Here is a 26,134-nt window from a genome sequence, read left to right on the forward strand (position 1 = left end):
ATCAGTCAATAATCAAAATTTATACTTCCTAAGAAAGATTCCATTCTTCGCTTCCAGTAGTTGAAATCTTCTTGATCGTATGGTGATGGTTCGTGGATGCTCTGTCCTTCTTGAATAGACATTGGTATATGCAAAAAATAGACAAGAGACAATTTCCAACTTTGTCTTGGGGTAAGCAATGTGGGAGATAAGGAAATATGCGAAAAATTTAATTTTTTTAAAATAAAATATTAATAAAAAAACATTGTTATAAATTTTGAAAAATACACTATTTTGCTAATATTGACGAATGGTGAAAAGATGAAAATGACTTTTTCAAAAATAATTTTGGAGAGAAAAAATGAAAGGCGTAAGAATTTATTTTAAACACAAATGATATCTATTTTTTTTAAAAAAAAGAACCCCCTTGCTCGATTGGTGGTTGCACCAATTAAGAGCGGTACCTGCTCTGATACCACTTGTTGGATCGATGAATTTGCTAGAGGGGGGTGAATAGTGAATTAAAAACTATCGTAAAAACTCGAGTCGAGTGCATAGCGGAAGAATAAAATGATCAATGCTAACAAGAGTCGTTTTACTTGGTTCGGAGCTTTTGTCGTGTAACGACCCAACTCCTGGGTACTAGGCTGTGAGCCGGATCGCTACATTAACTACTGAACTACTGTGCCGTACTGTGCGAAAAACTGGGTAAAATAAAATTTCACTAACTGACTCTGTTAATCTGACAACTGATGTACCCATGCGGTTATAAGGAAGGATTCAAGACCCTTTCCGGTTGGTGTACATGTGCTAAGGAGGATTCTTGACCTCCCATCTGAGCTAGGAACTCAAACTAACTTCCCAGCTAGCTGCTGATCGATCCACGGATCGATCAAGGTTACTACGATTCTATGCCCTGCTGGATCGGTCTGCGGACCGATTCAGTAGAGGCTGGATCGGTCGGAAGGACCGATCCAGGTGTGTCTGGCTCGGTCTGCGGACCGATCCAGGCACCTGGAGACGCTGGGATGCCCTCTGTTCGATGCTGGATCGGTCGGCTGACCGATCCAGGCACCTGGAAATCTCCTCCGAGACTACTGTATCGAGCTGGATCGGTCGGCTGACCGATCCAGGAGGATACAGTAGCATACTGTATCTCGCTGGATCGGTCGGCTGACCGATCCAGTGGAACAGCTCAGACCCTGATCGGTCTGGGGACCGATCAGTGTCTGATTTCACTCGAGAGTTCTGATTTCAGCACTTTGGCGTGCCAAATCATCACACAACAGTTCTAAAACAATGGAGATACATTCTAGCATATAAGTACTAATGTTCTAAACGTGATAAGCTAAACAAGACATAGTTACTAAGCTAGAACAATTAGTAACAAGACTAAGTATGAAACTAGACATGTTAAGTGCTAAAACTGAAATAAAAGCGTATAGATCCCAAGGATCTTTATTCCAGACCCCTTGCACACACACATCATCGTAGCATCGCCCTCCAGCCTCCGCTAATCCACTTTCCTTTTACCGGTATCTGCAGTATAAGAAAAGTAGTATCTGTAAGCCAATAAGCTTAGTAAGAAACCATCTACCTCACAAAAGCATGCATACGATGCAAATATGATTTTAAATCATGCTGTTTGAAAAATATACTGAATATGCAAGCATGGCATGGCATGGTATCACACAAAGCATCGCATAACATATAAACTGAGCATGCTCTAAACTGATCATGGCATACTTATAAACTGAGCATGAAACTGAACTAGTCAAGCATATATCTAAATCTGTACACGAACTCAAATCAAGTAAACTGAACCTGAACTGAACTGAAAGCTAAATTAGTGTTCTCATCACTGGTTTCAAATTTGAAAACTATACATATAATAGATGAAAATACTAAACATGCTGTTGGGCCCTGACAACTGTACTTACTGTGCGCGCATCCCTACGAGACCCGGGATTGCAAGTTCCGAATCCAGCAGGGTTACTAGGTTATCTGAACCTAGGGACGACTGTGGGAGTCCAGCCCATGGATATCTGATCCAAGTACAGTGCCAACTGAATAAAAGTAAAATACTGAATACTGTTTTATTTTACTTTGCTGTTCTAGGTTATCTGAACCTAGAGCTAGGTTATCTGAACCTAGAGGCTACTGTGGGAGCCTACCCAATGGATATCTGATCCATATAGCTGTGATAACTGATAAATAACTGAATAAAAATATTTCTAATATATTTTACATGCTGTTAGGACGCCTATTGGTGCATCCTTCTGAACTGGGCATTCTACCGAATGCTTGGTGTGCACTAAAAGCACACCCTAAAACTAAAAACTGTAAAATTACTGAACTAACGCCAAAACTAACAAGCGAGAGCAATTATACTGCAGGTGAGGGGTTTCTTACCTCAATCGCAAGGTTTTATTACAATTCTATCCGCTAGGTCTTCCGGAAAAACTGATCCTCTCGACGATCCGTTCACGTATTCGCGTTCCTCTCGCGGAGATGAACCTTTTTCATGTTGGAGTCGTCGCCGGAAGGTGATCCCTTGACCCTTGGCTTGGTGTGTCGTGCGTGAGGAAGAGGAGAAGAAAAGAGAGGCGGCGGTGGTGTTGGGTTTCGGTGGAGAAGAATGTGCCGAACCAAAATAACCCAAACCCCAACTTAAGTTTATTATTTATATTAAGTGGTTTAATGAACCAAACTCTAATATAAATATATTTGGTTCTCCTTTCTTTCAGCACGGCCCTGCTGGGTTCACCGGTTACTAAACTTATCCGTAAACCATAGGTCTCAGGTTCGATTCCCGCCCAAGCTATTTTACGGTTCTAATTATTTTTGCTACTTCCGCTACTCGGAAAAATATCTAAAAATTCCAGAAAAATCGTACAATAATTCTAATATAGTTTTGAGAATTTTCGAGCGTTACAATCCCCATACCTTATAAAAAGTTCGTCCCCGAACTTAAAACAATTCTGGGTACTTCTGTCTCATGCTGGCCTCTGTCTCCCAAGTCGCCTCTGCTGCTGTGTGATTTTGCCAGCTGACTTTGACTAATGGTACTTCCTTGTTCAGTAATTTCTTTACTGCTCGGTCTATTATCTGAGTAGGCCGACTATCATAGCTGAGATCATCACGGACCTGTACCAACTGGGGCTCAATCACCTGGGTGGCGTCTGGAATATGCTTCTTCAGCATGGAGACATGAAATACGTTGTGGACAGCTGACATCTCCTGAGGTAGCTCTAGCTCATATGCTACCTTGTCCACTCTCTTCGTGATAAGGTATGGTCCCACATATCTGGGAGCTAGCTTGCCCTTCTTCCCAAAACGCATGACTCCCTTCATGGGAGCTACTCTGAGGAAAACTGTATCCCCAACTGAAAACTCTAGGGGTCTGCGTCGTGTATCAGCATAGCTCTTCTGACGGCTCTGTGCTGTCTCTATCCTCTGGCGAATCTGCTGTATGGCTGCTGTGGTATCTGCTACTAGATCTGTCTGAAGCTCTAGTTCCTTCTGTTCGCCACTCTCATACCAGCAGATTTGTGATCTGCACCTCCGCCCATAGAGTGCCTCATAAGGTGTCATGCCGATAGTGGCCTGATAACTGTTGTTGTATGCAAATTCTGCTAGACTCAGATATTTACACCAACTTCCCTTGAAATCTAGGGCATAAGCTCGGAGCATATCTTCGAGTACCTGATTTACTCGCTCTGTCTGACCATCTGTCTGAGGATGGAAGGCTGTGCTGAATTTTAACTGGGTGCCCATAGCTGACTGTACACACTTCTAGAAGTGTGATGTAAATCTGCTGTCCCTGTCTGATATAATGGTTCGTGGGACTCCATGCAGCCTGACAATCTCCTTGAGATACAACTGAGCTAACTGCTCCATGGAATAGGATATTCTGATAGCTAAGAAGTGGGCTGATTTAGTCAACCTGTCGACTATTACCCATATAGCATCAAAACCATTCGTGGTTCTGGGTAATCCCACTATGAAATCCATAGAGATATCCTCCCACTTCCATTCTGGAATCTATATCGGCTGTATAACTCCTCCTGGTCGCTGATGTTCTGCCTTAACCCTCTGACAGGTTAGACAGATGCTGACGTATCTGGCGATATCTCGCTTCATCCCAGGCCACCAAAATCGTTTCTTTAGATCCTGATATATTTTGGTGGAACCAGGATGCATCGCATAGGGAGTCCTGTGAGCCTCGTCTAGAATCTGTTTTCGTAGTTCCTCCTGATCTGAAACACAAAGTCTGTCACCACAGTACACTACCCCACTGGCGGACACTCTGAACTCTCCACTTTCTGATTCTGCTAACCCTTGCTTAATTTTTTGGATTTCAGGATCCTGCTCCTGAGCTGTCTGGATATCATCAAGCAAGGTAGATGCTAAGGACATAGTGGAAAGCTGCCCGACCATAAGCTCGAGACTAAAATCTGTAATCTCCTTCCTAAGGGGTGGTGACATAGCTGCTAAAGATAATAAGGTAGTACTGGACTTCCTGCTGAGTGCGTCTGCTACCTTAATAGCTTTCCCTAGATGGTAGAGGATATCTATGTCATAATCCTTGACTAGCTCTAACCATCTGCGCTATCGCATATTCAGATCCTTCTGAGTAAAGAAATACTTCAGACTTTGATGATCTGTATACACTCTGCACTGAGCTCCGTACAAATAATGTCTCCAAATCTTGAGAGCGAACACCACTGCTGCAAGCTCAAGGTCGTGAGTAGGATAATTCCTCTCATAATCCTTGAGTTGTCTGGAGGCATAGGCGATCACCTTGCCCTGCTGCATCAGTACTGCTCCTAATCCCAATTTAGAGGCGTCACTGTAGATGTCGAAGCTGTCTGTGTTTTCTGGTATAGCTAAAATAGGAGCACTGGTCAATCTCCGTTTTAGTTCACTGAAGCTGTTCTCGCAGTCCTCTGTCCACTGAAATTTCTTGTTCTTCCTGGTGAGAGCTGTCAGTGGGGAGGCTATCCTGGAGAAGTCCTCTACGAATTTCCTGTAGTAGCCTGCTAATCCCAGAAAGCTTCTGATTTCACTGGCGTTCCTGGGTCTCTTCCAGTTACTTACTGCTTCTATTTTGCTGGGATCTACCATAACACCATCCTTGGAGATGATGTGACCTAGAAAGGCTACCTGGTCTAGCCAAAATTCACATTTCGTGAATTTGGCGTACAGCTGGTTCTGCTGAAGGATCTGCAAAACTGTCTTCAGATGCTCTGCATGGTCCTCCTGAGTGCCCGAATAGATAAGAATGTCATCGATGAACACGATGACAAACTTGTCTAAGTATTCTCTGAATACTCTATTCATGAGGTCCATGAAAGTAGCTGGAGCATTTGTCACGCCGAAGGCATGACTACGAACTCATAATGTCCGTATGGTCCTGAAAGCTGTTTTAGGTATATCACCTTCCTTGACTCTAACCTGGTGATATCCTGATCTGAGGTCAATTTTAGAGAACACTGTGGCTCCCTTTAGCTGGTCAAACAGGTCATCTATCCTGGGGAGAGGGTACCTGTTTTTAATTGTGACCTGGTTCAAGGCACGGTAGTCTATGCATAAGCGCATACTTCCATCCTTCTTCTTCACGAACAACATAGTGCTCCCATGGTGAGTGACTAGGGGATGAAACCCTTGTCAAGAAGCTCCTGTAATTGCTCCTGAAGTTCCTTCATTCTGCTGGAGCCATGCAGACGGTGCCTTGGAAATTGGATTTGTGCCGGAATGAGCTCTATCTCAAATTTAATCTCCCTGTCTGGTGCTAAGCCCTCTTCAGGGAAAACTCTGGTAGTCACAAACGACTCGAACCTCTGAAAGTTGTTGGTTCCTGGCTGGTGTTGCTACATTTGCTAAAAATCCCATGCATCCTGAATCCATTAACTGTTGTGCTTTCAGTGCTGAGATAAACTTCCTGGCTTTTCTCTTTGGCTTCCCCGTGTACTCAAACTGTACTCCTGCTTCAGGTTGGAATATGACCTTCTGTTTACGGCACTCTATAGAAGCGTCGTATCTGATCAGAAAATCCATTCCAAAGATGACATCGTAGTCAGTCATTTCTAGCACTATCAGATCACCAAAAAGTTCCCTGTCTGCTATAATGACTGGCACTGCTCTGAGCCAGTGCGTAGATGCCATAATGTCTCCTGAGGGTAGCGTTGTCAGAAACTGACTATTGAGTACTTCTGGAGGTGTTGCTAGTTTCTCGGCAAATGCCCTGGATACATAAGAGTGGGTTGCCCCAGTATCGAATAAGACAGTTGCATTATGCTGTAAAATATTGACCTGACCTGTGACAACTGTCGAGGCATTTGCTACGTCCTCTCTGGTCAGTGAGAAAATCCTGGCATTAGCTGTGGGGGCTTCTAATCTGCCCTGACTGATCTGTGGACCATCTAAGGCTGCATACATCTGGTGTAGCTGCGCTGGCTGAGCTCCATACTGTATCGGCTGAGGCTGAGGAAGACTGTTCTTGTTCGGGCACTGCTTAGCCATGTGCCCTTCCTGTCCACATTCAAAACAACCTCGCGTACCCTTGCGGCAAACTCCTGGATGATGTTTCCCACAAGTAGCACACTTGGGATGTCTGGAATGTTTTCCAGCTGGTCCTCCTTTTGGGTCACTGCTTGCCTTGCGTTTCCCCTTCCAGTTGGAGCTATGTCCCTGTTGTTTCTGCTGAGTACCTGAGCTAGCTTGTCCCTTGGGCTCTGTGGAAACCTGCTTCTGCTGGGTGATGCTGTGCTGATAGTGCTCGGTGATCAGAGCACTACTCACTAGCTCCTCTGTGGTTTGTGGCCTATGAACGCCACCAGCCACATTCATTGCGATCTCTGGTCTGAGCATCTTCAGCATCAACCGTACTCGTTCCTTCTCTGAGCTGACTAGTTCTGGACACAGACGGGCCAACCTGTTGAATTTCTTCACGGCCTCCTGAACTGATAGGTTGCCCTGACGAAATTCCGTAAACTCGTCATAGTGTCGGTTCGTGACTTGCATGTGAAAGAATTCCTCGAAGAATTCTTTCTCGAAGTTGGCCCATGTCATCTGATTTACTGGCCACTTCGATTTAATCCGCTCCCACCACATGCGTGCATCTCCTGTTAAACAGAAAGAGGCACACTTCACCTTTTCGTGCTCTGGCCAGTCTAGAAGCTCCATCGTGCTTTCCAGGGTTTTAAACCATGCTTGTGCATCCCATGGTTCGCTGGTGCCTGAGAAGTTCTCGGGTTTAATTCTCTGCCACTGGATAAGGTAAGCTTCTCTCTTAGCCCCTGCTACTGGGGCTACTGGGACTGGTGCTGCAGGTTGAGCTGGTACAACCTCTGTGATTACTGGAGTGGTGAGGTTCGGTACTGGAGTGACTGGGGGAGTAGTCTGCTGGTTAGCCTTTAAGGAGGCTATCTCCTGCTGTTGTTCAGCTAACTGCTGCTGTAGCTGAGTCACTAATGTTGTAAGGTCTGGGGGAGGCACTGAACTGCCTGCCTCATGCTAGGGCTCAGCCGCTGCTGCTTTCTTAGCTGGACGTCCTCGTACCATTTTCTAAATAGCAGAGAACACATATATATAACTAGGCTATCATGTTATAGTTAACTACTGGTAGCATGTTAAATACTATCACTGTAAACATGAATTAATTAACTACTAACATGAGAGCAAAACATGAAGCACATATAACTGTTATGAAAGCTGAAAACAAAACTAAGTGAGAGATGTTCTTACTTGGAAGCTGTAGGGGCAATGCTGATGTGTGTGTAGGAAGTAAGGAACACTGCTCTGATACCACTCTGTAACGACCCAACTCCTGGGTACTAGGCTGTGAGCCGGATCGCTACATTAACTACTGAACTACTGTGCCGTACTGTGCGGAAAACTGGGTAAAATAAAATTTCACTAACTGACTCTGTTAATCTGACAACTGATGTACCCATGCGGTTATAAGGAAGGATTCAAGACCCTTTCCGGTTGGTGTACATGTGCTAAGGAGGATTCTTGACCTCCCATCTGAGCTAGGAACTCAAACTAACTTCCCAGCTAGCTGCTGATCGATCCACGGATCGATCAAGCTTACTACGATTCTATGCCCTGCTGGATCGGTCTGCGGACAGATTCAGTAGAGGCTAGATCGGTCGGAAGGACCGATCCAGGTGTGTCTGGCTCGGTCTGCGGACCGATCCAGGCACCTGGAGACGCTGGGATGCCCTCTGTTCGATGCTGGATCGGTCGGCTGACCGATCCAGGCACCTGGAAATCTCCTCCGAGACTACTGTATCGAGCTGGATCGGTCGGCTGACCGATCCAGTGGAACAGCTCAGACCCTGATCGGTCTGGGGACCGATCAGTGTCTGATTTCACTCGAGAGTTCTGATTTCAGCACTTTGGCGTGCCAAATCATCACACAACAGTTCTAAAACAATGGAGATACATTCTAGCATATAAGTACTAATGTTCTAAACGTGATAAGCTAAACAAGACATAGTTACTAAGCTAGAACAATTAGTAACAAGACTAAGTATGAAACTAGACATGTTAAGTGCTAAAACTGAAATAAAAGCGTATAGATCCCAAGAATCTTTATTCCAGACCCCTTGCACACACACATCATCGTAGCATCGCCCTCCAGCCTCCGCTAATCCACTTTCCTTTTACCGGTATCTGCAGTATAAGAAAAGTAGTATCTGTAAACCAATAAGCTTAGTAAGAAACCATCTACCTCACAAAAGCATGCATACGATGCAAATATGATTTTAAATCATGCTGTTTGAAAAATATACTGAATATGCAAGCATGACATGGCATGGTATCACACAAAGCATCGCATAACATATAAACTGAGCATGCTCTAAACTGATCATGGCATACTTATAAACTGAGCATGAAACTGAACTAGTCAAGCATATATCTAAATCTGTACACGAACTCAAATCAAGTAAACTGAACCTGAACTGAACTGAAAGCTAAATTAGCGTTCTCATCATTGGTTTCAAATTTGAAAACTATACATATAATAGATGAAAATACTAAACATGCTGTTGGGCCCTGGCAACTGTACTTATTGTGCGCGCATCCCTACGAGACCCGGGATTGCAAGTTCCGAATCCAGCAGGGTTACTAGGTTATCTGAACCTAGGGACGACTGTGGGAGTCTAGCCCATGGATATCTGATCCAAGCATGATGCCAACCGAATAAAAGTAAAATACTGAATACTGTTTTATTTTACTTTCTAGGTTATCTGAACCTAGAGCTAGGTTATCTGAACCTAGAGGCTACTGTGGGAGCCTACCCAATGGATATCTGATCCATATCGCTGTGATAACTGATAAATAACTGAATAAAAATGTTTCTAATATATTTTACATGCTGTTAGGACGCCTATTGGTGCATCCTTCTGAACTGGGCATTCTACCGAATGCTTGGTGTGCACTAAAAGCACACCCTAAAACTGAAAACTATAAAATTACTGAACTAACGCCAAAACTAACAAGCGAGAGCAATTATACTGCAGGTGAGGGGTTTCTTACCTCAATCGCAAGGTTTTCTTACAATTCTATCCGCTAGGTCTTCCGGAAAACTGATCCTCTCGACGATCCGTTCACGTCTTCGCGTTCCTCTCGCGGAGATGAACCTTTTTCGTGTTGGAGTCGTCACCGGAAGGTGATCCCTTGACCCTTGGCTTGGTGTGTCGTGCGTGAGGAAGAGGAGAAGAAAAGAGAGGCGGCGGTGGTGTTGGGTTTCGGTGGAGAAGAATGTGCCGAACCAAAATAACCCAAACCCCAACTTAAGTTTATTATTTATATTAAGTGGTTTAATGAACCCAACTCTAATATAAATATATTTGGTTCTCCTTTCTTTCAGCACGGCCCTGCTGGGTTCACCGGTTACTAAACTTATCCGTAAACCATAGGTCTCGGGTTCGATTCCCGCCCAAGCTATTTTACGGTTCTAATTATTTTTGCTACTTCCGCTACTCGGAAAAATTCCGGAAAAATATCTAAAAATTCCAGAAAAATCGTACAATAATTCTAATATAGTTTTGAGAATTTTCGGGCGTTACATGTCGACTCTTACTCCAAGGCCCGCACTCGTTGAGTGCTTTCGTTGGGCAATTTACTAGCAATTCGAAAAGATGTTTACACAATTTAAATTACTGGAATGCTAATAAATAAACAATACCGACAATAATAAGGAAAATAAAAACAACACTTGTCGGAGAAGCCTCGTAGTGTCGCAGGAGCACAGCATAGTAGAGTAATCGTTGGAAGATCTTGTTCTGAGTTCTTTGCTCCAGGGTGCATCCTCCTTATATAGGAGGCTCCGGGCGTCTGGATCCCTTCCGGGCGCCTGGAGTGTGACGTAGCCCAGCCAACCATGAAGCTCCACGTGGCTAAGCAGCGACGAGGATAAACTTTACATTTCGGGCGCCTAGACCTTTGTTTTTTCAACAACCTGCAAAAAATATTAGTCCGAGGTAAAATGCAAAACTACCCTGCAAAACAAGGTGTTAGCTTAGTTAAGTTATAATAGTAATAAAAGCAGTAATTAGATTTCGTCTCCTCGAGACCGGAATTTAGTCACAATCTCAACTTAGATTTCCGAAATGGATCTAAGTTGGATCGACGCTTAATGTTCCCTTCCCGGGAACGCGTCCTCACAGTCACTCCCCTCCAGTGACTTACGTTAACCTACCTTCCAGACGTCCGGTCAGCCCTTCGACCCGTCTGGACTTCGTGCCAGCTATCAGGTCAGCCCGTCGACCTAGCTAGACTTCGTGCCAGACATCCGATCAGTCCATCGACCAGTCTGGGCTTCGTGCCAGCTATCAGGTCGACCCGTTGATCTAGATGGACTTCGTGCCAAACATCTGGTCAGTCCGTCGACCAGTCTGGGCTTCGTGCAGTTATCAAGTCAACCGGTTGACCTAGCTGGACTTCTCCTGCACACTTCGTCAAAGTGTTAGATCAATATGAAACTAACTTAACGTACTTTGTCATTCATCAAAACTTGAGTTAGACCGTTATTGCTACCCGCACCAACACTTCTTTGTTGTGGGGGCGGTCTCCTTGAGCTTCTCCTTGCCCTTTGGTGCCACTTAACCCTTCTTTTTGGTCAATTTGGGGCACTTGCTATTGTAGTGTACATGTTCCTTACACTCAAAGCAATTGATATAATTTTTGTTATTTACAATTGAAATTATTATACCTTTGCTTGTAGGGATGACATCTTCTCTTTTTAATCCAGATGTAGAGGCTTCCTCTTGATCCGACAATAATGATCCTCCAATTGATTGACTTGACTTTTGGAGGTGGAAGCTTCTTCATCTTTATCCCTTCTTGATTCTGAGATTGAGGCTTCTTCTTCTTCTTCATCCTCTTGTATATGAACCAAGGAATGTACTCCCTCCTTGCTCTTTTGGTTGCACTTCTTTGAGGATGAAACTTCTAGGACTTCTTCTTCTTCCGATATTGAGCATCTCTCAACCTCGGAATCCTCCTTTTCTTGGTCTTGCTCTAATGAGTTTCCCTATTTGGATTCCTCTTGATTTTGTACAGTGGAGGGGATCTCGTGAATTTTTGCCAATTTGCTCCATAACTCTTTGACGTCTTCAATTCACCAATTTGCTCCAAGATGTCGCTTGGCAATAGATTGACCAATAGTTTGGTTACTTTATCATTGATCTCACATATTTGGATTTGCTCTTGGCTTCACTTGCTCTTCTTGAGAATTTTGCCTTTTCTATTTGTTGAAGCTTGGAAGCTTTCCATTAGAGCAAATCATTGCTCTATCTCCATCATAAAGAAATTTTCGATTCTTGATTTCCAAAAATCGAAGCTCGTCATTGTTAATGGTGGAGGCACCCTTGTGTCGAATCCGAGTCCATCTCGAAATTCCATCTTGAAGTTGAGTTTTTTGAATTCTTTGACTTTGATGAACTTGCTTCAACTTTTTCACCCTCTAGCCTTGTTGCCCCTTTCGGCGATGATTCTGGTGAAGAGCAACCTAGCTCTGATACCACTTGTTAGGGTCGAAATGTACTAGAGGGGGGGTGAATAGCTCGTCATGCTTGATTGCTTGCTTCTTTGATGATGATATGCAGTGAAATGAACTCGAAGCAAACTTACAACGCTAACACAAAGGATTTACTTGGTATCCACCTCAAGAAAATGTGACTAATCCAAAGATCCACACACGACACACTCTCCACTAATAAAAATACTCCTTCTCGGTCGCAGCCGAAGGCGAAGAAGCCTCTTACAAACTCACACAACAATATACAACACTCACAAGAAGAAAATACAAAAGATACAAATGGAAACTCTTTCTTCTTGCTTGCTTGTTGCCTCTTGAACCTTGGAAGTGTAACTACACTAGTCTCCAAGAGCCTTTAAGAATTGGCTGTGAAAGTGTGGAGAGAGCTCGTGAATCGTTGCTAAGATGCATTGTAGTCGCTAGAGAAGAATGCCTGGAGAAGACGCTGGCCAACGGCTATAACCTGTGCAACAGTCGGATCCCAATCGATTGAATGACTCTCAATCGATTGGGGAGGCTGTGAAATGATCGGCTGATCGATTCAGAATGCATATGTGCTCACTGGAAAACGCCTGAATCGATTGCCTGATAGATTCAGCCTCTATCGCATGATTTCCAGCTCCTTAATCGATCGGCCGATCGATTGGAGGTGCCCAATCGATCGGCTGATCGATTGGGAAATGTTCTGTGCTCGCGACAATTACTTTCAATCAATCGATTGGGCCAAATCTTCTTCGTGGCACAAATCTAATCGATCAACTAATCGATTGGACTACGGTTCAATCGATCGGTTGATCAATTGACCCACCTTTGACTTGCCTAAACTCAAGTCCAAAGTCCCCAAAACATCCAGTCAACCGTAACCTGTTGGAACCTCATGCTTAGTATCCGATCAACCTTGACCTGCTAGGACTTCTTCACCAAGTGTCCGGTCAATCCCTTTGACTCACTTGGACTTTTCTTCTCATGCCAAATGTTCGGTCAACTTTGACCCACTTGGACTTACTGTCTCGTGTCAAGTGTCCGATCAATCCTTTTACCTACTTGGACTTCAACCAGATGTCCGGTCACCCTTGACCCATCTGGATTTCCTCGCACTACAAGAAAAACCCTCATAGACATCGGTGGAACAACAATGGTTTTAAACAAAAACTGATGTCTTTGAGTATTTTACATCGATTTTTTCAAAAACCGATGTCTATGAGCGTAGATTTTCGCTCATAGACATCGATTTTTTTAGCCGATGTCTATGAGCGCCTTTTTTCCGTTAATAGACACTGATTTTAACAGCAGTTTTTAAAATCCGGTGTCTATGATAAAATAAAATAATTTAAATTTTCCACCAATACTTAACCGAAATTTGTAACACTTCACGCTTCCCTCCAAACCTAAATCTAAACTTTTATCGCGCCGTCCACCATATACCGTCGCAGCGCCATGATAATTAGCATTTTGATGCATTATTTCTGTCCTTAATTTTCATATTTTAATCTTTCATATGATTAATTGTTGCTTCTTATCATATTTATTGAGTTAGATTTACATTTTGAGTTTTGTTATAATGCTTCCTATTTTTATGGATTTCTACTTATAATTGTGCATTTTTATTTTTATAGGGATTGAGCTCAAGTTGAACCAAAATGAACATAAAGGCTTGAGTTAATGAGAAGTCCAATCTGAAGAAATCTGAGTCATTGGATCAAATCGGAAGCAAATTAAATGAAAGATTCAGATATGATTAATTCTAGCCGTTCATCAAGATCTGATTGATTCTGGCCAATCTGTGTAGATCTGGAATGATCTAAGCCGCTCATCTTGTTCTAGCCATCCTGACCATTTAATGAGTTCTAGTTGATCTCGACCATTAATTCATATTTGATCTCAACCGTTCCATCAAATCTGGATTGATCAGGACCGTCGGATCAAATTTGGAGAAATAAAATCCCCAAAGCTTTCTCTCATTCCGTTTGGCAAATCATTGTGCGCGTTTCTTCCTCGCGACAGAGCTAGGGCACCAACGGTCGGCGGCCACTTCTCCTGATTCACTGCCGCCGGCCGGAGCTTGTCCCTCACCTCCCGCGGTCATCTCCTATCCACAGCCACACTTCCTCTTCGGGATTTCCAACGGCGTGCGGGCTAGGGCGACAACGACGGCAAGCCATTCCAGGCGGCAAGCTTCGGCTCCGATCATCCACCTCACCGGAGGGGTTCTCCGGTGAGATTCTTCACCTTCCGGCCATCCCTGCCGTTTTCCCAGCAGCAGCTCTTCTCCAACAGACCTGGACAGAACCTCACAGCTCCGCCTTCATCAGATCCCGAACAGCAGCCTCTTCGTTCCACCAAGTCCGAACAGCAAGTTTATTCTCCTATTGTTGATTCTGTGGTTTGCATGGTTGAAGATTTGATGTAATTGGCATTTCTTTTAGTTGGTTGATGCTGTTTTAAATTTGCACGTACTTAGCTTAGTTTACTGAATGCTCATCAAGTGTTTGTTGAAATGCCCCAACCATCTTTGTCATCCTAGTTTTGTATTTTCTTAGTTTTGATTCTTGCAACGCTTTGTTAATTGAATTATGCATGGTTCTCTTATGTTATGTCTTCATTTACTTGCAATTAGATATGGTTAGATTATGTTCTGTGCTTAATTTCTCTAGTTGCTTACTTTTTATTGTCTTTAATTTCCTTGCAATCATAGTTTAAGTTAGACTAGATTTCCTTACTTGTACAATGTGTTTTCTTCTATGGATGTAAACACTAAGCAATGTGATGTTTCTTTTCTATTTAACATGAAATCTAATAAGTTGTATGTATCTATTTTTTTAATATCTTCTAGACATAAAGGAAAAATTATGGAAGCAGTTCCAAAGACAAGAGAAAGGTCAAGAAGTTGTAGCCCTCGGCCTAGGTAATGATTTTTTATGTCAATTAGAATTGACATTTTACAATTTTTTTTTGAAAGTTTGTATACCTTTGTGGTTTTTCTCTTAGTTAGCACTTCAACTCACATAGTTGATATGGAATGACTATTATCATTTTAGAGTTATCCCTCCTGAAAAAAATACAGATTATTTCAAATTTCTGTTCAAGTTATTGCAAGATTACCTCAGTCATATAGATTGATGTCATTTGAACCTAAATCTAAGAAATTGTTTGATCAGCGCTACCACATATCCAAGCTATGAGCAAACGAAAGGTCCTTTATGATGAAAAATATATAAGATTTTGGGACTTAAAAATGGTGAAAAGATGAACAGAGCTTGCACATGGCTTAATGACCTAAGGATATCTTTTATGAAATTACAGCAAATGCATGACGGATGTAATTCTGCGGTGAGACCAACAAGTAAGAGCAACAGGATTTTAATTTTCTCTATGGTCAACCTTGCATAACGGAACTTGTAGATTCCTACTCTGTGTTGTTTGCTATGAAGAAGAGTGTACTGTAATCATGTGTGAACTGTGAATATTGTAGATTTCAGAGTCAAAGTCATCAGCATGCATTAACTTTAGCATCCAAATATTAGATGTTAAGTTGTTAAGATTAAACCTCAAGGGGCACTCCTCACCTTTTCTTGCACCTGACCATTCATAAGACTTCAACTCCTAGTGCGTTTAGTATTTGCATTCCAGATTCATTACATTTCATGCGCAGCAAGCTTAGATTCTTTACCACAAATAAATTATTAGATTTAGTGTTTTTAGAATGTTTCGGTTATATGAACTGTTGTGATAATGGAACATATTGTCTACTTGTTTATTTCTTCACTTTGATTATCATTTGTCATTGATTTAATCTATATTTTAGTTGAAATATAATTCGACTTCAACTCATAAGGATTTTACACTGACCATATTTGGTTTTTCTCCATACGAAAATCAATTGACCAGTTATTATACAAATCAAGAATGTAAAATTCCTCAAATTTATTCTATTTTAATTGAAATCTCATTGCTTCCCAAAGATGACAGTGATCCAATGATTCTTTGCTGGGTTTGATATGAAAGAAGAAATTATATATTTGGTATCCACACTTCTACTTTTTGTGTGAAGGCTTTTACACTGTTTGTCTTTAGGTCTCCTTAATAGTTGCAACTAAGGATTTGATATTGTTTCTCCATGTCAAAATGTATTAATTGGCTGCTATATGAAACATGTCTATTTTGTCCTCTAATTATTTTTTTTTAACTAATAGCTTACTCATTTTTAAAGTACATGATGATTTGTTGTTGACTTGCATACAAAAGAAGAGAAGTTTATTTACTATGTGTAGTTCTTGTTTGTGTGAACTCTTAATCATTTTCTATTTATTTCAGGTTCTTCATAACATTGTTGTTGCAGAATACTTTCACTGGAATATGTTACGTGATTCAATAACTCCTATTTTTCCACTGGATTGTTAATCTCTTTTTGATTTTGTGGATAACTTTGCTACAAACTATGCTCTGAAGAGAGTTTATTATGTCAACTATGCATTGGGGATATCTGGACGCAGGAAACCTTGCTGGCATCTATTATGAACAAAGTCAACTTGACATGGCAATTCTGCATTACAAGCAAGCTATCAACTGTGATTCTACCTTTATTGAAGCTTACAATAATCTGGTAAGTTGATAATGGTCTAATATGTCAAAATGTGGTATCCTTCTTGATGGTGAGCCAGGTTAGTTAATGATCGACTTTCTTGCACATTAAAAGGGGAATGCTCTCAAAGACGCTGGACATGTGGAAGAGGCTATCAACTTCTATAGGGTGACTTTTTAATTTGGATATTTTTATTCTCTTAAGTTTTTTTCCTTGTTGAATAACTTCATTTTAATAATTTTTCCCAAGTCATGCCTTGCTTTACAACCCAACCATCCACAAGCATTGTCAAGCCTTGGCAACATGATGACAAGCTTTAGAAATGTTTGATGACAACTGTGCGGATAGTTTATTTTTGTTCCTTAATGAAACTTCTCTTCATGCTGCAACATGATGAGTGTTGCTGCATCATTCTATAAGGCAACTTTAGCAGTTACAACAGGGATATATGTGCCCTTCAACAACTTGGCTATTATATACAAGCAACAGGTAGAGTACTATATCTGCCTTTTTCATCGCTAGTTTGCGAGTTATTGCATATTGCCTCATTTAATGGAAGAAAGTCATATAATTTGTCTATCTTCTTCTTTGCTGTCTTTGCCCCTAGTTGGAAATTGATAGTTCTCTTGTATTACACCAGGGAACTTATGCAGAAGCAATAGCCTGTTACAATGAAGTTCTTCGCAGACTGTTTAATGCAAAAGCGATAGCCTGTTGCATATTGCCTCATTTAATGGAAGAATGTTTGTGTATTTTATGGATACTGTTGTAAGAAGAATATTTATGTAATTTGTGAATATTTGTGTATTTTATGGATACTGTTGAATGAAGAATATTTGTGTAATTTGTGAATATTTGTGTATTTTTTTTGTTACTGTCGGTTTTTCACTGTTTCGGAAATCAAATTTGTGTTGTTAAAAAATACTGATATTACATCGGTTTTCAACCGCTGTAAAACCGGTGTCATTAACTAATATTACATCGGTCGTATACCGCTGCCAAAACTGATGTTATTAACATATAATATTACATCGGTTTTACACTGTTGATGAAACGGTGTCGTTAAGTGATACTACACCGGTTAATAATCGATTCGAACACCAGTGTCGTTAAGTGATACTACACCAGTTTTAACCCGACTGTTTAATGCAAAAGCGATAGCCTGTTGCATATTGCCTCATTTTATGGAAGAATGTTTGTGTATTTTATGGATACTGTTGTAAGAAGAATATTTATGTAATTTGTGAATATTTGTGTATTTTATGGATACTGTTGAATGAAGAATATTTGTGTAATTTGTGAATATTTGTGTATTTTTTTTGTTACTGTCGGTTTTTCACTGTTTCGGAAATCAAATTTGTGTTGTTAAAAAATACTGATATTACATCGGTTTTCAACCGCTGTAAAACCGGTGTCATTAACTAATATTACATCGGTCGTATACCGCTGCCAAAACTGGTGTTATTAACATATAATATTACATCGGTTTTACACTGTTGATGAAACGGTGTCGTTAAGTGATACTACACCGGTTAATAATCGATTCGAACACCAGTGTCGTTAAGTGATACTACACCAGTTTTAACCCGATGTCTAAAATGACAGACCTTTTACATCGCCTTCATAGACATCGGTCGAAAATATAATAGACACCGGTGGAAACCCGATGTCTATGAGGGTTTTTGTTGTAGTGTCGTGCCAAGTATCCGATCAATCCTTTGATCTACTTGGACTTCCCAACACTAGGCGTCCGGTCAACCTTAACCCACCTGGTTTTCCACGTGTCTAGTTTCACTCACCAGGACTTTCAACTGCCTAACATCTAGTTAGGACTTTTAATCTGCCTGGCTTCACTCACCAGGATTTTCAACTGCCTAATATCTATTTAGAACTTTCAATTTGTCTGGCTTCACTCACCAGGACTTTCACCTACTTGGCTTCATTCATCAGGACTTTCAATCTGCTTGGCTTCACTAGGATTTTCACCTGGCTTCACTCACCAGGATTTCCCAACTGCCCGACTTCACTCACCAGGACTTTCACCTAGATTCACTCACTAGGATTTTCACCTGACTTTACTCACAAGAACTTTCACCTACCTTCACTCACTAGGATTTTCACCTAGCTTCAGTCACCAGGATTTCCCAACTGACTGACTTCACTCACCAGGACTTACACCTAGCTTCACTCACTAGGATTTTCATCTGGCTTCACTCACCAAGACTTTCCAACTGTCTAACCTCTAGTTAAGACTTTCCCAATCAAGTACCCGGTCAGCTTTGACCTACTTGACTCTTCTTCACACCAATCTGGTCAAACCGTGAGCAGAGGGGAATTACACTAGCAATCTCCACATATTGTCAAATATCGAAACCCAAATACCACGACTCAGACTTAAGCTAACTCAAGCCTAGTTAACTTGATGAACCTTGCAAGGGATATTGCACCAACAATGTCCACATAGAACCTATCCGATCGATAGGGTTGATCAGGAGTGTGGGACCATCTAAATCAACTATTCAATTTTCTAATCCATCATAGACTTTGACCACCACCTATACAAGCTCTATGGTGCAGTGGCAGGGTAATCCAGGTTGTCACCCAAGCACCTGCGGTTCGAGCCCTAGCTATGACAAATTTGTATAATTTTTTCCTCCAAATGGGACATGCAACTAAAGGATGCTGGGCTCTTGGGTTGCCCACTGTGAGCGCTTCCCGATTTATCCTGATGGCCGGTGGGAAACTTCAGTGGGGTCGGACCGGTCATCCCAGGCTCGACGTTACCCAGCCTGATTAATCATTTTTTTTTTATTATCCATTTTCCATGGTGCCGTGGTAGGCTATCCAAGTTGTCACCCAAGTACTCGCGGTTCGAACCCCGACTACGGCATATTTACAGGAATTTTTCCTCCAAATAGGGGACGTAACCAAAGGATAATGAACTTCTGGGCTGACCACCACACGCGTTTCCTGATTTATCTAGATGATCGATGGAAGACTTCTATAGAACCGAATTGATCACCCCCAAGAATAATAAATAAAACTAACTAGGATTACCAATAAAAAAATTTTTATTGTCCATTTTCTTAAGTCGGTCATTTCGATATTCACCACCGTATCAGATAATTATCGGCTTCCAATTATAAATTTATAATTGCGGAACCAAACGCTAATTAATTTAGTTGGTCTAATATCTAGCTGAATAATTAATAGATTTCCTACAAATCTAGCTAGTTAATTAATAATTTGTTAATTTAATAATAAATGAGTTATATTTATAATAATATTGTTACGATGCATATGAAGGACACAAAAAGGCATGTGAAATGTGAATGATTGACCCATATAGATTCATAATTGGTTTAGTGAAAAATTAATAATATTTTAAAAAATTACTTTAACTTAATTATAAAAATAACTTGATTTATAAATTAAGGGATATTGCTAGTTGAATAAGTAATGACTTGTTACTATAACACTAAGGAAGAAAAGGATAACTAGTGGGATAATTAATTATGGAGGTTCATTAATTATGTGGGAGTAGGGGTCTAAATGAAACAAGTTGTTCATGAACTATTCAAATATCGATTCGATAAAAATTCACTAAAGCTCGTTTAATAAGACTCGTTAAAATAAACAAATCAAGCTCAGACTTCACAATATTCGACTCGTTAGTTGAACATGTTCGTTAAGCACATGAATAAACTTTTAAATAAAAAAAATAATAATTTTAATATTAAATTTATAAATTTTATACTCTACTTATAAAACATATAGACAAATATATTAAATTTATTTATTAAAATAAATTATAAATTTTAATAAGAATATTATAATTTTCTCTAAATATATAATTTAATTTTTAATAAATATTTAAATTTATAATTTATATTTATTAAGCTCGTTTATGATCGATAAAAGTTCAAATAAATTCATGAATTATGAATATATTCATTAAATAAAATGAATTTGACTGATTATAAATAAATTATTCATGAATTTATTCATTAAATAAAATGAATTTGACTGATTATAAATAAATTAAATTTAAATATTCAAAAATTCGATTTGGCTAAGCTCAATTACAATCCTATGTGAGAGAAGGAAAAAAAAAACAGCCAAACCGTTCACTAGAAAAAATAAATAAAATGAATTATATTTTAAAATATATGGTTTCTATATCTTTACAATTTTCAGTAGTTTAATAGCCTTTTAATCTGGGTTTAGTTTTTTTTTTAAAAATAATTAAGATAATTGTGTGAGTGCTTTGTCCCACGTGGTCTTCAGCACAAACAAGGCTGACCTTTAAAAATAATTGAAAATTAGGAATATTTAAATTTACTACGATGTGGTTTTTTTATAAAAAAAATATATGCATAATTATCTAAACTAATATAGTCTTCATTTTATTTTTTCTCAAAACTCATTCATGATCCAGTTTAATCAATTAAACAATTGTAAAAAAAAACTAAAAAAATAAAATCCATCCCAACATGAACATCAGAGGATCAACCTCACAACTATATATGAAGAAATAAATTAAAAAATTACAACTAACCACTAAAAAATATTATTCATTTTGACTTTACTAAAAATCAACCCTTACCCATTATAACAAATCATACCCTGTAATAACTAACTCAACCCTACCTGGACCAAATTAATTAAACAAGCCTCTTAGAAACTTGCATAGTTATTTTGATTAAATAGATTGTGTCACGTGTAATTAAATTAGCCCTTTCTTTGAAGAAAATTATTAAAATAATAATATATTTTGTTAAATTTTTATTATCAAAATAGGCCCTTAAATCTAAAATAATTTTGTTTCCTTGTTAGGAAAGAAATATTTATATCAATGGAATTTTGGAGAGTATTTTAAGAAAAAGCTATTAAACTTTTAGGTGCATGTAAAGAAGTACCCCATATTAGGAGGCTTTAGGATGATTGATGAAAAACCTTTGATTAATTAATTAATTATTTCCCTTTTAATTCTAGAAATCAACCCTAACCCATAAGCAACTCCAGACATTATTTGTTAATGATACAAATTAATATGCAAGCATTTAGAAAAATCACTAGCAACCACGAATGCAACTGGATAACTAGCATTAGCGAACAAGACTACATTTCTGAGCAACAAAAACTTAAAATGCTAAACAGAAAAAGCATTGGAAAAACAGTCCGCAGACGATGAGCTAGAAATTACCCAAGCTAGAGAAGATATGCTCGTATGCATTGTGGGAAACGTTAAGCCTGGTAAATGAGCAGAAGATCGGTAATGTATCAGTGAAGAACGATTTGTTTCAATTGCATATCGAAGATAGAACCAGTGCATCAGTGCACGGACGGGCGATAGAGTTAATGAGAGAAAGAATGCGGAAATACCTTGCTAGCGATGTTGCTGGAGAGCCAATCAAGTCCCTCGTACAAGCCCTCGCCGGATGTGGCACAGGTGCTCTGGATGTACCTGAAGAGGATGACACAAAGGGGGTGCCAAGTTAGACAGGATAACAATGAATGATCTTCTTAGTTATGGTCTTCAAATTGCGAACAAGCATAACAAGTGTTGGCCAAATCCTATCTGAATGTTACAAATTATAGACAAGTGCAAGAGAATTATGGTTACTTTATATAAATAGAGGAATAAAAACCCAAAAGAATTAGCCTTTGATGGGCGAACATTATAGAAAACAAGCTGAACTTAGTTATATAAGAATAATAATCTTTCCAGTTTGGAATGCTTATACAAGAGTTATCTATATATTCAAGGTTATTTGACAAAATGAAAGTGCCAGTGTTGTGCAATTTGTTTACATTATTAGTTCGATCTTAATAAGTCATAACTTATGCGACTTTGCATTACTAGAACAACTTCAGTGATGGAATTCAAGCTTAACACTAGCAAGAGAGGCTTACCAATGTCGTTGGCGCAGGGAGTGAAGACCAAGCTTATCAGTGATTTCAGCTGCATTCATTGCATTTGGAAGGTCTTGTTTGTTCGCAAAAACAAGCAACACGGCATCCCGTAATTCATCCTTCCCATAAAAAAAAATCAAAAATAAAAACCTTTTCCAAATCGCAGGAATGAAACAAACTTAGCAGAAAGTGCACATGGCAGAAAATGATATAACATAACTATCATTCCATCATAGTAAGAAATATGATAAATACTTCATTGCATATTCTGGAAACCTGAAATTGCATAAATGCATATTTACTCCAATTTTTGGGGAAGCATAATTTAAATGTTCTCATGTTAGGAAATTTTCAGAAGTCAAAGGCTAGAAGTACATCAAAGAGATAGCATCAAGATAGCTGCTAATAAGGGGCTAGCATTGTATTTATTACTACTACCAAATTGCTAACTACATCGAAAAGATCAATAAACATAAATTCACCTCATTAAGCATTCTGTGGAGCTCATCCCTTGCTTCAACAACTCGATCTCTGTCATTACTATCAACGACGAAGATAAGGCCCTGAGTATTCTGAAAGTAATGCCTCCAAAGAGGTCTGATCTGTTTTGCAGAATACATCATAGTAATTAATTAGATCCAAGAAGCTTAATGATTGCCTTCAACAATATAGTTAAATAACATTAATGATAAGGAATAATATGCCATTTAATTGACACTAAAGGTGAAACCGTCACACTCCAGGGTGGCCCCCCATTGTCTGGAAGGGAGATAAATCATGGAGGGTTTCGCCCAGCAACAGCAGCACATGCAAGAAGGGGTTGAGACAACTAGCGGGGCATTGTGCACTGGCTGAATCGACCTAGACCTATTGGCAGCAACACCTGTGCATGAACCAACTTCGCCAACCCGTGGGATAAACGCCCAAAATATAATTGAATATAATGAAAGTTGTTTTGTTTTGAGAATAAACACCCAGAAGAATCTGGTAAACAGATGCTTGAATAGGTATCATAAGTCAAACAGCATCAGTAAACTCTCATAAAAACCATGATGGTTAAACAAACAATTTGAGTATGTACTCTTACACAATTACAAAAGGTAATAAAATAAACCTTACCTTGTCTTGACCGCCAACATCCCAAACAGTGAAGCTAATATTTTTATACTCAACAGTCTCCACATTGAACCCTGCACGAAAACATCAAATTACTAACATGACCAACACAAACCATCCTCTTGGAACCATTTAAGTTCATTATTAACAACAATAAGTTGCATTTCTCAACTATCTGAGTTTCATTTTATGGATCTTATTTGGTTATTCCATTATTGAGGTCCATGTAAAATCACATTGCTAAAACCAAATTCATTAGATCTCTCCTAGTCATGTTAAAGTAAAGGCATCCTTGTTCCTCTACCTCCAAGTGATATCATGTCTTTCAAACTAATTAATTCAACTAGTATAACAAGAAATTATGTCCTCTTTCAACATTAGCACACCATCTTCTGTTCAAGAAAATATATCCATATCATTAGAAAGACTATTTAAGCATCCAGAATAACAGAATCAATTTCAATTTATACACAATGATTTACAAGCAAGGCAGTGTAAGGGACAGAAATATTACCACCATACTTTCCCATCATAAATGTAAACTGGAAAAGTTTTGCTTTATTTTTCCACGGAGGAACGCAGGAAGAAAAATAACGTAGGGTGCCTAGGGTGAGCACACAGCTTTTGCCACATAGGGCAATTATTTTTAGAATATTTTTTTTCCTTGGAAAACTGGACTAAGAATGTTAGGAAAAAAACGAAAAGCAAAACAATTATTTGCTTCTGTTCACGAGATGCTAATATAAATACATACTAGAGTAAATGCCTACTCTTGCTGGTCCAAGTTCCAACTTTTGCCAAATGAGAAGAAAATGCGCACAGGTATGACTAAAAGAACCAAGAAAACAAAAGTCATCCAATTGCCAAACTAACTAACTAAACAAAAGGACCCTTAGTTAAATAGATCCATTCTACGTATAATCACATCAAGGACCGATCAAAGAATAGCAAACATTTTAAGCAAATATTAAATACTTTCCCATAGCCAATACCTGGAAACTACCGATACAGTGAAACAGAAAATAAATAGGGAGATAAATGACTCACCAATAGTGGGAATGGTAGTGACTATTTCTCCAAGCTTGAGCTTGTAGAGGATGGTTGTCTTACCAGCGGCGTCGAGACCAACCATCAGGATCCGCATCTCTTTCTTTGCAAAGAGGCGACTGAACAACTTTGTAAAGGTGAGACCCATAGTTCCTGTTCCTCAGCAGTTAGACAACCATAAGTAAAGATTGCTAGATCTGAATTATAGGAAAGAACTTTCTTATTAAAAAAAAAGTTTCAAACAGGAATGGAGAGATCTAGTAGAAGACTTATATCATCGAATTCGGATTACCAAACCAAAGTGGTGAAAATGTTAAGATCTACACCCGGATCTCGAAATAAAGCAGCGAGCGTGTCTAGATCCAGGACCTACGCCACAAATGAAGGAGAAAACGGGCAAGAGAGACAATGAATCAACGACCTAAGAAGTTATTGCTAGATGTCGAGGGGGGGGGGGATCTACAGAGTAAAGGACAATTCCAAGTTTCCAACCACATGAGAATATCACAGGAAACGATAGAGAGGAAAATTCGAGTACCTGGAGAACTCAGCGACGGAGCCAAAGCAGAGAGATCGATCTGGCGGAGGGACGCCTCAGTTTCGCCTTCCTCTTCTTGAGCTCTATTGGACGGGGAACGGGGAACGGCGACGGCTTCTTCGCTTTAAAGATCAAAAGAAGCCCAAGGCACGTGCGAGCTGGCATCGCCACGTGACTGCCGAAGTGGGAAAATGTTTATTAATTAAATGCAATTAATTACGTAATAATTAAATAATTAGAGAGGAAATGACAATGACGCATCCACCAGAGTCTTTGTTTTGCGAGCACACCCCCAAGTTTTCAGCAAAAATTTAAAAATGTCCTGCTTCTTTTTGATATCTTAAAAAAAACGCTTCATATTAAAGAAAATATTTAAAAGACACTTCATTAACAGTTATAGCGATTAGCGAAGGTCGAAGGATCAAAATGAAAAAGAGATTACCGTTCGTTACAGATAAGTTTAGAATATCTAAATTTTGGATGGAAAAAATATAATAAAACTGAATAAATTGTGAGTTCCTAAAATTGATTAAAATAATAAAAAAGTAATGAGAGGAGATCCTTTGACTGCAAAAAGCGGTCCCTTTGCATGTATTAGTGGGGGTAAGGATTTTTTGGTCTAGGATGGATTAGTTTTGGTTCCTTCTTTATTCATTAGTTGGATAAATTGGATCCCACCTATTTAATAAGTGGAGTCTAATTTATCCAGCCAATAAATAGACAGGGTCTTTTCTGGTCCAGAAAATTCTAGACCAGAGGATCTGACCTCATTAGTGGGGATGGATGATCCGAAAGTAGATCTCTTGGACTACTTTTTTATGGTCCAGGGGATGGACCACTCATATTTTGCGGCTAGATCGTGGCCGTGATCCAGTCGTAATTGTTACGATCTCTTCCCGGG

General features: G+C 39.6%; 1 protein-coding gene and 1 long non-coding RNA gene across 3 annotated transcripts; one reads left to right on the forward strand and one right to left on the reverse strand.

The window, feature by feature from the left end:
• The first annotated feature begins 14,005 nt into the window (after nt 1-14,005).
• LOC122016191 lies at nt 14,006-17,462 on the forward strand. 2 transcript variants are annotated; one of them, XR_006121082.1, is made up of 6 exons: nt 14,006-14,440; nt 14,868-14,939; nt 16,349-16,637; nt 16,731-16,784; nt 16,866-17,105; nt 17,257-17,462. It is a non-coding gene; the product is annotated as an uncharacterized LOC122016191 (long non-coding RNA). The 2 variants fall into 2 exon arrangements; XR_006121083.1 differs by having other exon boundaries at nt 14,006-14,377.
• Nucleotides 17,463-21,644: 4,182 nt separating this feature from the next.
• On the reverse strand, nt 21,645-25,366 carry LOC122015372 (ADP-ribosylation factor 1). The gene is made up of 7 exons (XM_042572232.1): nt 25,234-25,366; nt 24,696-24,848; nt 23,652-23,722; nt 23,015-23,134; nt 22,533-22,651; nt 22,002-22,083; nt 21,645-21,869 (listed from the first exon to the last, which is right to left on the reverse strand). The coding sequence occupies exons 2-7, from the start codon at nt 24,841-24,843 to the stop codon at nt 21,864-21,866; spliced, it is 546 nt and encodes a 181-aa protein (XP_042428166.1). The 5' UTR covers nt 24,844-24,848; nt 25,234-25,366; the 3' UTR covers nt 21,645-21,863.
• Between the last annotated feature and the right edge of the window lie 768 nt (nt 25,367-26,134).

The sequence above is a fragment of the Zingiber officinale genome, chromosome 8B, assembly GCF_018446385.1.
Source record: "Zingiber officinale cultivar Zhangliang chromosome 8B, Zo_v1.1, whole genome shotgun sequence".
NCBI lineage: Eukaryota > Viridiplantae > Streptophyta > Magnoliopsida > Zingiberales > Zingiberaceae > Zingiber > Zingiber officinale.

What these genes read in the sequence shown, in the direction of transcription:
- LOC122015372 (XM_042572232.1), bottom strand. Translation starts at nt 24,843, where the DNA reads ATGGGTCTCACCTTTACAAAGTTGTTCAGTCGCCTCTTTGCAAAGAAA. An exon ending in ATGTTGGCGGTCAAGACAAG is followed by an intron (nt 23,135 to 23,651) that starts GTAAGGTTTATT and finishes TCTGCAAAACAG; the next exon opens with ATCAGACCTCTTTGGAGGCA. An exon ending in TCCCTGCGCCAACGACATTG is followed by an intron (nt 22,084 to 22,532) that starts GTAAGCCTCTCT and finishes CATCCTCTTCAG; the next exon opens with GTACATCCAGAGCACCTGTG.